The 11,946-nt window shown below is 43.2% G+C and overlaps 1 protein-coding gene across 1 annotated transcript in view; it reads right to left on the bottom strand.

Annotated features, from left to right (window-relative positions):
* Efhc1 (EF-hand domain containing 1) overlaps positions 1-11,643 on the bottom strand; it is a 39,994-nt gene extending 28,351 nt beyond the window's left edge. The window contains exons 1-4 of the mRNA XM_021162532.2: positions 11,460-11,643; positions 7,651-7,872; positions 2,781-3,068; positions 1,970-2,119 (exon numbers count right to left, since the gene is read on the bottom strand). Coding sequence (XP_021018191.1) covers positions 1,970-2,119; positions 2,781-3,068; positions 7,651-7,872; positions 11,460-11,522 — 723 coding nt within the window. The 5' untranslated portion in view covers positions 11,523-11,643. The remainder of the gene's footprint in view (positions 1-1,969; positions 2,120-2,780; positions 3,069-7,650; positions 7,873-11,459) is intronic.
* Between the last annotated feature and the right edge of the window lie 303 nt (positions 11,644-11,946).

The raw sequence follows: 11,946 nt of genomic DNA, 5'->3' as shown, positions 1-11,946 counted from the left end.
ATAAAATTAACTCAAACAAATCAATGGCCATTCTCTACACAAAGGATAAACAGGTTGAGAAAGAAATTAGGGAAACAACACCATTCTCAATAGTCACAAATAATATAAAATACCTTGGCGTGACTCTAACTAAGGAAGTGAAAGATCTGTATGAAAAGAACTTCAAGTCTCTGAAGAAAGAAATCAAAGATCTCAGAAGATGGAAAGATCTCCCATGCTCATGGACTGGCAGGATCAATATAGTAAAAATGACTATCTTCCCGAAAGCAATCTACAGATTCAATGCAATCCCCATCAAAATTCCAACTCAATTCTTCAACGATTAGAACGTGAGTTCAGATCAAGGCTGGGATACATAGCAAACTTGAGGCTAGCCTTGGCTATTTAGTGAGACTTTGTCTCAAAAAGAAATAACTAAGTTATTTGTTTGTTTGTTTAAAATTGGGGTGCTGTGTATACCTTTAGTCCTACAATCCTGGAGGCAGAGCATCTATGAATTTGGAGCAGCCATACCCCTACCCCATATCGAGCTCTGTGCTTGCCAGAGCTACATAGTGAGACCCTTTCTCAACAAAATCAGCAAACTAAACAACAATAACAATAAAAACACAACCAACCAACCAACCAAACAAACAAACAAAAAAACCCCAGCAAAATCCATAATCCTAAATCCATGCTCACACAGGGTAGAACTTCTGAAATAAAAAAGTTAAGCTTTCAGGAAGTTAGGACAAAAACTTCAGAGTAATCACTGTTATTAATTCTCTTTCCCTTTATGGGTAGAAGACTCAGCCCTGCTTCTGTACTGCAGCAGAGCCTAGAAAGCTGGGCCGGAGTCAGAAAGTGCTCAGAGAGCCTTCTGAACTCTATCACTAATGCAGTAGTCAGCGGGGATACATTGAGATGGAGGTCCTGGAGAATCGCGGAAGCTAACTACTTTAATTAACTGCTTAATTTTCTTCTATTACCTATGTAGTATCAGAATAAATATATAACAGCTTTAAACTTTCCCCCAAATGCATGTAAGCCTACCCAGAAACTTCTGTGAGATTAAGTTATCAGGCCCTAGTGTGCAAGCTAGTTTTTATGTCAACTTAACACAAACTAGAGTCATCAGAGATCGACGAGCCTCAGTGGAGAAAATGCCTCCATAAGACCAGGCTGTAGGGTAAGCCTGTTAGGTATTTCTTAATTAGTGATTGATAGGGGAGGGCCCAGCCCATTGTGGGTGGTACCACTCCTGGGCTGGTGGTCCTGGGTTCTTTAAGAAAACAGGTTGAGCAAGCCATGAAGAACAAGCCAGTGTGCAGCACCCTCCATGGTCTTGGCATCAGTTCCTGCCCCTAGGTTTCAGCCTTGCTTGAGTTCCTGTCCTGACTTCCTCCAGTGACGAACTGTGACATGGAAGAAAGGGAAAATAAAGCCTGTCTTCCTCACGTTGCTTCTGGCCATGATGTTTCATCACGACAACAGTAACCCTGAAGACAACAGAGGAAAAGGAGTGAGGAATTGGAAATGGAAAGAGAGATGTAGACGCATGCGGCTCAGGAATTGCTTTACCGTGAGAGGACATAGATGGATTCACATGACAGTGCTGCAGAGGCCTTTATATCTCTAATAATAAAACTGAGGGCCTGTCAGATGGCCCAGGCCTACCAGGTGACAACCTGAGCTCAGTGCCCAGGACACACAGGGCAGAATGAGAGAGCCAGTGCCCAGAAGTTGTCCTCCGACCTTCTCCAGTAGGCAGTGCATGCATGGCATGCATTACACATCCAAAAATCAATAAAATGTAATAAAATGTTTAATGTATTTAAAAGTTAGAAATCTAGGCCCTGGCATACTTTTAGCCCTACACAGAACCGCTGTGTGACGATGGTTAAATTATATGCAGGCTATCCAGGCAGCTTACCCATAAACATACGTCCACATTCGAACAGGACTAAGCCTACTTGATTAGGTGGCTTACCTGTTTGTCAAAGGTGAGAAACTGCTTCAGTTGGTCAAAGTCTGACGGGGTGACATATTTGCGAACAGGTTCTTTCCGGAGTTGAGTGTAAGGATCCAGGGGTATCTTCTCTGATGGATTTAATTCAATGCCTTGGCTTTCCAAAAAGTCCTAACATTTCACAATTAATGTCAACACCTTTCTGAAGGTTTTAAAAGTCATAAATCATGCTCTGAAAATAAGTGTGATATGATGATACTAACGAGTTGTTGACAGAACTGGGCATGTATTAGAGATACTATCTCCAGTGACCCAACTCTACAATGCAGATGATAGCTGATAACTGCCTGAGGTATTTATTCATTATATATACATACACACACATATACATACATATATACACACACTTATATAGTAGGAAGGCATCATGCTAAGAGAACTAGATATCTTAAATATGCACAATTCTGGCACTGTTTTAAGATAAGAATCTACAATCTAAAATTTCACAAAATACATGTTCCACTTTAGCTGTGAAGGCAAGGTAAGGCAAGTTAAGATGGAATAATGTTCCTAAACTTTCTAACTCACTTAAAAAAAAGTGTATAATTACTTCTTTAAAAGCTAGGACAAATTTAGCATTGATTCCCTAATGTTTATACTCTGTACTGAAGAGAGGCACACGTGTGCACGTTAACTCAAACACTAACCTGCTTAGTAACTCACACACACAATCAGCAGTGTCCTTCCCCATACACTAGTGAATGGAGCGGTTAATTGTATCCCACCAGCTAGAATGTGCTGCCAGGTCCGGCCCACGGAGAATACACTCTACCTGAGTGAATCGGTCACAGTCAACAATTCGGAAGGTTTTGCCATACACTGTAAGGTTGATTCCACGGTTGAGGTCCTTCCAGTGGTAGTGGTCTCCCACATCATTCTTGGTGAACCGCTGGCGTTTGATTAGCTTGCCTTGTGGGATTCCAGAGTTCTCCACTACGGGCTCGATGACGGACATGCTGTCATCTTCTAGGTAGTAGTAAATGTTCACGTGGCGGATCCGGTAATGCTCCTCCATTGATATGGGAACATCTTCTTGGAAGTAGGCACTAAATTTCAGCACCTGTAACACCCAAGAGAAGATTTCTCATTGTTATCTGGGGGACAGCAGCTGCTGTCCTTAAAAGAGCACAATCCAGGAAGAGTGGAACTAGTGTCCTGCCATAAACTCATTGGACAGCATCTTTAAAAACCCGCCCTCACAGTGTTCAGAAGCATTTGTGTTCTACAGAGACCAGAGCTTAGACTTCTGAGGACCATTCACTCAATGTGAAGTCAGAATAGCTTACTGAGGACATATTTAAAATATTAAATCATGTTATAAAAGCACATATTGCCATGCTGTGGAATTGCCTTATATTTTGGTGCTTTATTTAGTATTTATGTTCAGAGAGAGACCAAGCACTAGAAGGATGTTCTAGGTAGGCAAAAGAGTTCACCCAAACCTCTACTTAAGTAAGGGGGGGGGCGCGGAGGAAAATTAAGACCCTTAAATTAACACACGTATGTTTCTTAATCAGTGAGAATATAAAAGTAAAGATTTTTTTTTTTTTTTGGTTTTTTGAGACAGGGTTTCTCTGTATAGCCCTGGCTGTCCTGGAACTCACTTTGTAGACCAGGCTGGCCTCGAACTCTGAAATCCGCTTGCCTCTGCCTCCCAAGTGCTGGGATTAAAGGCGTGTGCCACCACGCCCGGCAAAAGTAAAGATTTTTAAAAGTAAAAAAATCAAACAAAAATAGCTGTCTACTGCTTAGAAAAACTATGAATATAAAGGAAGGAAGTCCTTAAAATTCCAAAGAGAGTTAAAAATATAAATAACAATTTTGGAAAGAAATGAGATGGAAGACATCATTTTAAAAATCCAAGAAGAAAGATGAAAGGTGGGATATTTAAAGGGAAATAAGCGAGAAGAAGGACAATTTTAAAGTAATAATTTGGCTCAAATGCAAAGAATTCAAAATGGGAACTCGACTGCGGAAACTCACAGGAAACAGGGTGTGTTTGAACCACAGGCATGCAAGCATACAAACCGTTAAAGCAGAGTTCATCAGCCAGTCCAACACCGCTACTTTTAAAATGGAAGAAATTTAGCATCCACACTGGTAAACTAACTCTTCTGGGGCCATATATGGGCCAGAGCTGGGACCGAAACTCTCCTGGCCTCTCTTTCTCTCCACACATTTCACTGCTTCTTAGTTGGGGCTGAGGTGGAAGAGAAACCTGAATGGAAAAAGTGGCCAAAGAATTCTCTAACCCAAGACTTATTAAATTTAAGGTATGATAAAGTTTTAGATAAACCTGAATGTGTTGGGGGTGGGATGGGGTGATTCTAGGCAATGGTGACAGAACATGGAAGAAGGAAACAGCATGGGAGCGATAGGCAGAATAGAGAGGCAAAGGGAGCACCAGCTCTTCTCAAGAATGGGTCTGCAATCGCAAGCGACCGCAATGGAACAGTAGAAGGATGGTGAGGTATTTGTGTGTGTGTGTGTGTGTGGGATGGCGTGGGTCAGGGGGAGTGGAAACCGGATGATGTACTGAGGAAAATTCAGTGCTAGAAATACAGTGCTGACCCCGTAGAAACATGGACATGGCTTTAAAAGAAGGTGGCTTTAACAATGTGCACCGGGAGGTGAAATTTGAGCTAATGTTGATTTAAGATGCTAGGCTGGATTAGGGGAAGGAAGTTGGTATTGAAGGATAGACAAGGGTGACCCCAGTATTTTGGCCCATGAGACGGGAAAACTGGAGTTCTTAGCCAACTGACAAGAATGGACATGAGGGCATGTCGGAGGAGCGCATTAGGAAGGAAGAGGTGTGACTAGATAACATCTGACGTGCTCAGTTTGAGCTGTGTATTAGGAAGGTAGCAATAGAGGCAGTAACATAGCCATGTGTTTGGGAGACACCTTCATAGACACCATAGGAAACAGTGAGCTCAGAGATAAGGACTAAGACTGAAACTGGGGCCACAGCCACATTCCTGGGGCATCCCCTTTCTAACACAGAGAGCGATTAGAGATGAACACTAATCTCCTATCTTTGCACATCTACAAATGAACTGTTATTATAAGAAAAATCTATAAAATTTTAGAAAGGCTAAACAAGGTACACACCATAGATCTTACATTACCTTATTTTATAGTCACTTTATTATACTCAGATTCTTATTTTAAGCTTTCTTTTCATGTGTGTGTGTGTATGAGAGACAGACAGACAGACAGACAGACACAGAGAGACAGAGAAGATAGAGAGGTCCCTGTGGAGGCCAGAAGAGGGTGTCAGATTCCTTGGAATCATAGTTTAAAGGGGTTGTGAGCAACCTGCCATGGGTCCTGGGAACCAGACTCAGATCTTCTAGAACAGCAAGCACTCTTTCACAACTGAGCAGTCTCTCCAGGCCCACGTTCAGATTCTGTACGGAAACTGGTACCTTACAATGTATTTAATATTTCTCTAAGAAACTGACTGATTCACTCTGGCATTATTCTCAAGTTCACTGACAAGAACCATATTCCGTAAAATCTCTAAGTATTAAAACACTGCTGCAGAAGTTGTTCTTGTCTATGTATTGAACTTGGATGGTTAAGTACATTTCAGTTTGTCCAAAAAAAAAAAAAAAAGAAAAATCACTTGGGTTTCCTCTGACCTTTACAGAGCACAGAGGAGATTCTAACTACCAGATAAAGTGTTACAAGCTGAGTGCCTCAGCACTCAGGAGGCAGAGGCAGCAGGGTTACAAGTTCAAGGCTGGCCTGGGCTACACAGTGAAACCCTGTAATAAAAGCACAACCCCTCCATTATATAAAGCAGTTATTTGTTTGGCAGTTGATTGGTTTTTGTTTGGCTGAGGGTTTTTGTTGTTGTTGTTGTTTATTTGTTTGTTTTTGGTTTTTTTATTTTTATTTTGTTATTGTTTGTTTGTTCTTTATGTTCATGCCTAATACCTGTGGAAGCCAGAAGAGGATGTCAGAGACCCTGGAAGCAGAGTTACAGGCAGCTTGGCTGTGAGCCACCATTTGGGTGCTGGGTTGAACCTGCATCCTCTGGAAGAGTGACCAGTGCTCCTAACCACTGACCTCTCTCTCCAGCCCACTAACTGCTAATTTTCAGTCAATTTCCCCTTCTCTTGTTAAGAATAAAGAGCTCTGTCAGGCAATGGTGGCACACGCCTTTAATCCCAGCACTTGGGAGGCAGAGGCAAGCAGATTTCTGAGTTCGAGGCCAGCCAGGCCAGCCAGGGCTATACAGAGAAACCCTGTCTGGAGAGAGAAAGAAAGAAAGAAAGAAAGAAAGAAAGAAAGAAAGAAAGAAAGAAAGAAAGAAAGAAAGAAAGAAAGAAAGAAAGAAAGAANAGAAAGAAAGAAAGAAAGAAAGAAAGAAAGAAAGAGAGACAGAGAGGAAGAGAGACAGAGAGGAAGAGAGACAGAGAGGAAGAGAGACAGAGAGGAAGGAAGGAAGGAAAGAGAGACAGAGAAGAAGGAAGGAAGGAGAGAGAGAGAGAGAGAGAGAGATAACCTTCTAAGTTTATAGAGATCACATTGCTTGTCTGAACTTTGAAAAACGACAATGGCAAAAATGAGAGAGAAATTATTGGTTTGTCATCTCATTGAATATGGAGGAGAAGAGACAAGCATAGAAGCTCAGAAGCCAAATGGATGGATGGATGGAGGATAGATAGATAGATAATTGAATGGATGGATGGATAAGTAAATAAATAAATGCAGAGGCTATGTGTGAAGAACAGCTCACCCAAGTGAGGACATTCCACTGTCAGAAGCTGCCCATGGCTAAGGTCTGAAGTTCAGTGCGGTCAGAGTTGAAAATAAATACTGACAGTTTGACTGCCCTGAGAAGACTGAATCCACAAAGGGATTCCTAAGAAGGGAACTTCAAGAATCAGAACGGAACCCTCACATGCTTCCACCAAGGAGGCAGGGAGACCAGAGGAAGAAGAATCAGACAGACGGGAGTGGGAAACCAGGAGGGAGAACAGTCATGTGCAAGACCAGAGGCAATGGAGAAGTAACCGAACCAAAGACCTGGAACAGGCCCGAGAGAACAGTGGCAGCAAACGCCTGTCCAAACTCGCAAACGCATCTCTGTTGTCTCCAGGGAAGCAGTTTGGGGCTCAAAGGATGAGATAAAATTCTCTTCCTAAAGGAGTCATAGGTAGAAGGGGTTTTGTTCTTGTTATTTTGTGACATGTGAACTTTCCTGGAGAAAAATAGTCACTAGTGTTTAGAATTTAAATAGCACCAATAAGGAAAGGGTGGGCGAATAAATGAGTGAGTGAGTGAATGAATGAATGGATGGATGAATGAAAACTTAAGAAAAAAAAACCCTAACAGATGGAGATGTCTTCAGTCCATAGAGATTGAGGGCTCGATGTTGTAGAGTAGGTGGGAAACAGAGCGAAGAACTTGAGGCATCCCAAATGTGGGATTTAGAATTCAGGCAACTTTGAACTGTGTTTGGAAACTATTCCAGGAAAAGCCTGCTGCAAGACTCAGTTTTGGTGTCTGTGACTAAACGCTGAGGCATCTGAACAATTTTCTCAAAGAGGAATCCTGTGGTTTCCTGGTAACACGGGACAACTCTCAGATCTGAAGTCAAGGGGTGCCCTTAAAATCCCAGATGATACCTTTTTGTCAAAAGCCACATGTGCAGGAACAAACTCTGCAGGTGGGGCTTGCTTGAGTGGCCCGTAAGTTAAGATGGGTGCCTTATTGGCCAGTTCATCCAGCTCGGCCTCAGACAGCTGGTTGTAGTGGAGCCGGTCTCCACCTATCCCCACGATGGGACGTCGGACAACTGCATAGCCGTTCCTGTAGTTGAGTGTCTGGCTTCGGTGGAATGCTGTTTTCTGAAGAAAAGATGTATACCGTTAATAACCTCAGATAAGTCTTTAAGAAAAACAACTAACTTCCTAAACTGCCATACCTTAAACTTCTGCTTTAAGAATACATTTAAAAATTATGTGGATGTGTGTGTGAGTGCAGATGCCCTCAGATCTCCTGGATGGTCAGGTAGCCATGAGCCACCCTTTATGGGTGCTAGGAATTGAACTTGGGTCCTTTGCAAGAGCAGATCTTGCTTTTAAATGCTGAGCCATCTCTGCAGCTCCAAATGTTGCCTTTTTAGCATCACAAAACGTACATCAACATGTTTCGCTGCATGGAAAACTTTGTTTTTTAAACTGAAGCACTTGGGTCAGGAGCAAGGAGGGAAGTAGAAACCATCTAAGGTTAAAACAGAACAGCCCTGCTCTGTGATGTCCAATTCGCCTCTACCGTACCACTTCATCTGTATTCTATTTTTATTTTTGCTAATATTGTTTTTCTTCTCCGGAGATCATGAATCATGACCCTTTCTGAAGTTCACCTGAAGCAACAACTCTTCTTATTACATTGACACTGATACATTCATATAAGCCTTTGAAAAGCAGCTTGCCAGCACATATGTGAACTCCCAGCAACCCTGTCTGTACACACTGATTTTTAAAATACATTCCAAAATTATGGGAAATAATAATATGCTTGAAGCTGACAAAGATACGTGCCATAATAGTGACAAAGATATGTGTGTGCCTATGATTCTTAAATGTTGGAAACAATCTAAACAGCACACATGAGGAAGAAAGGAAACAATGGAAATTTCACGTAGTGGATTGTTATGCCAGAATTGAAATGGTTTTAAATACCATGCAGCAGCCTGGTAAAGTATCTACATTTATTAAGACAAAAAAAAGAGAGCATCTTATAAAATTATATCAATACACTATAATTAGAAGCATACAAACTGGAGTTGGTGAACATCTGAACTAGGTGTTTCTAGATTATGTTCCTTTTCTGCATGAATACGCATTTGTTTGTTATCGGAAGTAGAAAAAAATTAGATAAAGGAGGAAAGCAAAATTAAGGTTATATTAATTCAGTGGGGGGGTTTATGTTCTTTGTGGGGTTACTCTCAAATTGTCCTCATGCAATATGGTTAACATGTTATGCATACATGATTTACAAATAATCATAAACTTTATTTTTATTAAGAATAGAAAGAATAAGTTGACTACCTCCCTGTTTCCTTGGAGTCTAGCCTATCCTTCCCTCCTCTCTTATGGTCTCTACTACCATAAAAGGTCTAGTGGTCTGCACTGAAGTATGTCCAAGACTCTTCATCTTTCCATATAAATATTTAAAGTCTGGCACTCCTACCCACACTTGTAGAATCTCACAAATCAATTGAGCCTTTCCTTGAGGGTATCCACTAAGCACCTGAACTTCTGTTGTTGCTAGGCTTTGATGTGAGCTGCGCATTCCCGTACACACATGCACATATAATCCACACTCGCAGATACCAAATGTGTTAGCTGACGCTACACAGCATATGACATTGTCTACAAGTTTTAGATCATATAAAAATTTAAAAGTTCAGTAAAACAGAAAATCTATGATGCTGGCCAGGCACCATATGCCAGACTTCTTTTAATCCAGTCCTTGAGAAATGGTGGCTAGAGATCATGGTGAGTCTGGGGATAGGCTAGGTTACACAGCAAATTTCAGGCTAGTCGGGTGAAAAGAGAGAGAAACCCTGTCTCAAACAAACAAACAAACAAACAAACAAAAAGGAACCACATTGAATGAGCTTGTAGCTTTAAAAGATGACCATCTTAATACAAGACTAGAAGAGAGTCTGAGAGTCTCACCACATTTTCAATTGAAATTGAAATGTGTCCCCTAGAAAACAAGTAGATGAAATAATTTGCCTTAAGAAATGGAAAGAGAAATGTAAGAGTCTGAATCATTAAACCGTATAAATACAAATGACCACTGGCTTACCTATGATCATCATCACCCAATCTTAATGTTGACTCTTCAGAATTACTTCTGTAACTCTGATAATTTTTTTTTAATGCCGAATGCTTTTGAGAGTTAGGGTTGGGAGTGTAGCTCTGTTGTTAGAGTGTTTGCCTGACACAAAGATCTGTCTTTGATGACCTGCCTGTAACCCCACACTTAGGAGCCCAGAGGATCAGTTCCAGATCAGCCCAGACTATATAGTGTGTGCAGTCAACTGGGACTGCTTGAGACCTGGTGTCAAAAGAAATGAACAAACAGTTAACCTATGTTAGGAGGAAACTAAGAACCCACATTACTGTTATCACTTGGCTTTGATATGACGTGTTTGTTGTTGTTGGGGTGGTTTGTTCTGAGCATGTGTGTGTGTGTAGGGATATGAGTGTATATGCACATGCCTGTTTGCATGTATGTGGAAATACATATGAAAGACCAAAGTTGGCATGGGTGGGCTGCATCAGGTAAGGGCCAGTCTAGCTAAGCTGCTTGCTTGGGTTCCGGTGGGTTTTAGGGATCTGAACTCCACTCCTCTTATGAGAGCAGCAAGTGCTTTATCCTCTGAGCCACTTCCCAGCCTGGCTTATACTTCCTTTTCATGCAGCTCCTGTTCTGTCTGGTTTGGATCTGCTGTTGTTCCGAGACAGTGACTAGCTATGTAGCCCAGGCTAGACTCAAATTGGCCATCTGTATGCCTCAGCTTCCTGAAAGCTGAGATTACAAATGTGCACTGCCACCCTGGACTTGTTTTTTATTTAATTTCATCTAGATGATGACTATAAACAGTTGGGGCAAAGGAGTGAAATGCAAGCTGAACAGGAGCCCTGTGCGTTGGCATGTCTTTAATCCAAGCATTCTGCAGGCCGAGGCAGGTGGTTCTCAGGTTCAAGGCCAGCCGAGGCTGCAGACAAGATAAAACACCCACCCCCCCACACACATACAGTCTGAAAATGAATAATGTGTGTATGTATACACACACACACACACACACACACACACACACACGGGCTACAGAAAGAGAAACACTAAGTGGTTCATTCCTATGGTTGAGACGGAAAAAATACAAAGAGAGGAGGAAGAATGCTTTACAGAGAAAAACTACAAGAAAACCAGGATGAGGGGGCGGCGGGAGGTGGGGGATTCAATTCTAGGGAAGGTTGAAGCTGGAGAGAAAAGTGACCCTTAACTCAAAAGGCCAGAGACTGGGGTGGGGACCCGTCAGGAAAGGAGTACATGGAAAAGATGCATACACATAGAGGAACGGGGTTGAAGGGCAGTGACCCTGAGGATTCAGAAGCGGTGAGACAGATCCAGAATGAGGCTGCTGTGGAGAGACGGTAGGAGAGGATGAAGGCGCTGAGTAGGGTTACAGTGCAGTTGGGGAGAGGCCTGGAGACAGCCTAGGGTAATCGGGCCAGAAGGCAGGTAGATGGGGCAGTAAAGAAAGAACAGGGCCACGGTGAGGACCCAGGAGGGTGAGTGGACTACCAAGAGGCCAAGCAAAATCGGCAGAGGCTGGGATGCGCGAGGACGACGGAGCCTGCGGGATGAAGGAGCGCAGAGGCGAGCCAAGTGGAGAGCCTTTCGGGCTGCCCCTCACCGTGGAGTCTGTAAAGGACGAGCCCGGGAGAAAGGGCAGGCCGTGCACCGGGTTGGTCCCCATCGCTGCCCTGCAGCTGCCACCTCGGTTGCCTTTTGCCGCTCGGGTTACCCTGGCAACAAACTGCAATCGCGGGCCTCTCCAGACTCCCTGGTAACGCCAAACACCCTAGTCGAGGGAGGGGAGAAGCGGCGGGGAGGAAGGGAGGATGTTAGGGGGCGGGGGAAGGGAGGCGGAGGCCAGGTCTGCGCCTGCGCACAGCACTACAGACTCTAGTGGCCACAGGACGTGGCTAGTGGGTGTGGCAGAGGCGGCTCCGCCCCTTTCCCATACTTTTCCCTTTCTCCTCAGCCCCCACTTCCCGGCTCCCAGAGGTTGCAACGTAGGGGTGGGCTGAAGGAAGCGGATGTTCTTAGGTCTTGGCTCGCGAAGTGAGGTCTGGGATTGGACCACGTCCCTTTAGATGAGTTGTTACAAAGGAGAAGTT

The sequence above is a fragment of the Mus caroli genome, chromosome 1 (assembly GCF_900094665.2).
Source record: "Mus caroli chromosome 1, CAROLI_EIJ_v1.1, whole genome shotgun sequence".
Lineage (NCBI taxonomy): Eukaryota > Metazoa > Chordata > Mammalia > Rodentia > Muridae > Mus > Mus caroli.
Note: the sequence above shows the minus strand (reverse complement) of the source record. Positions and strands in the feature narration are given on the sequence as shown.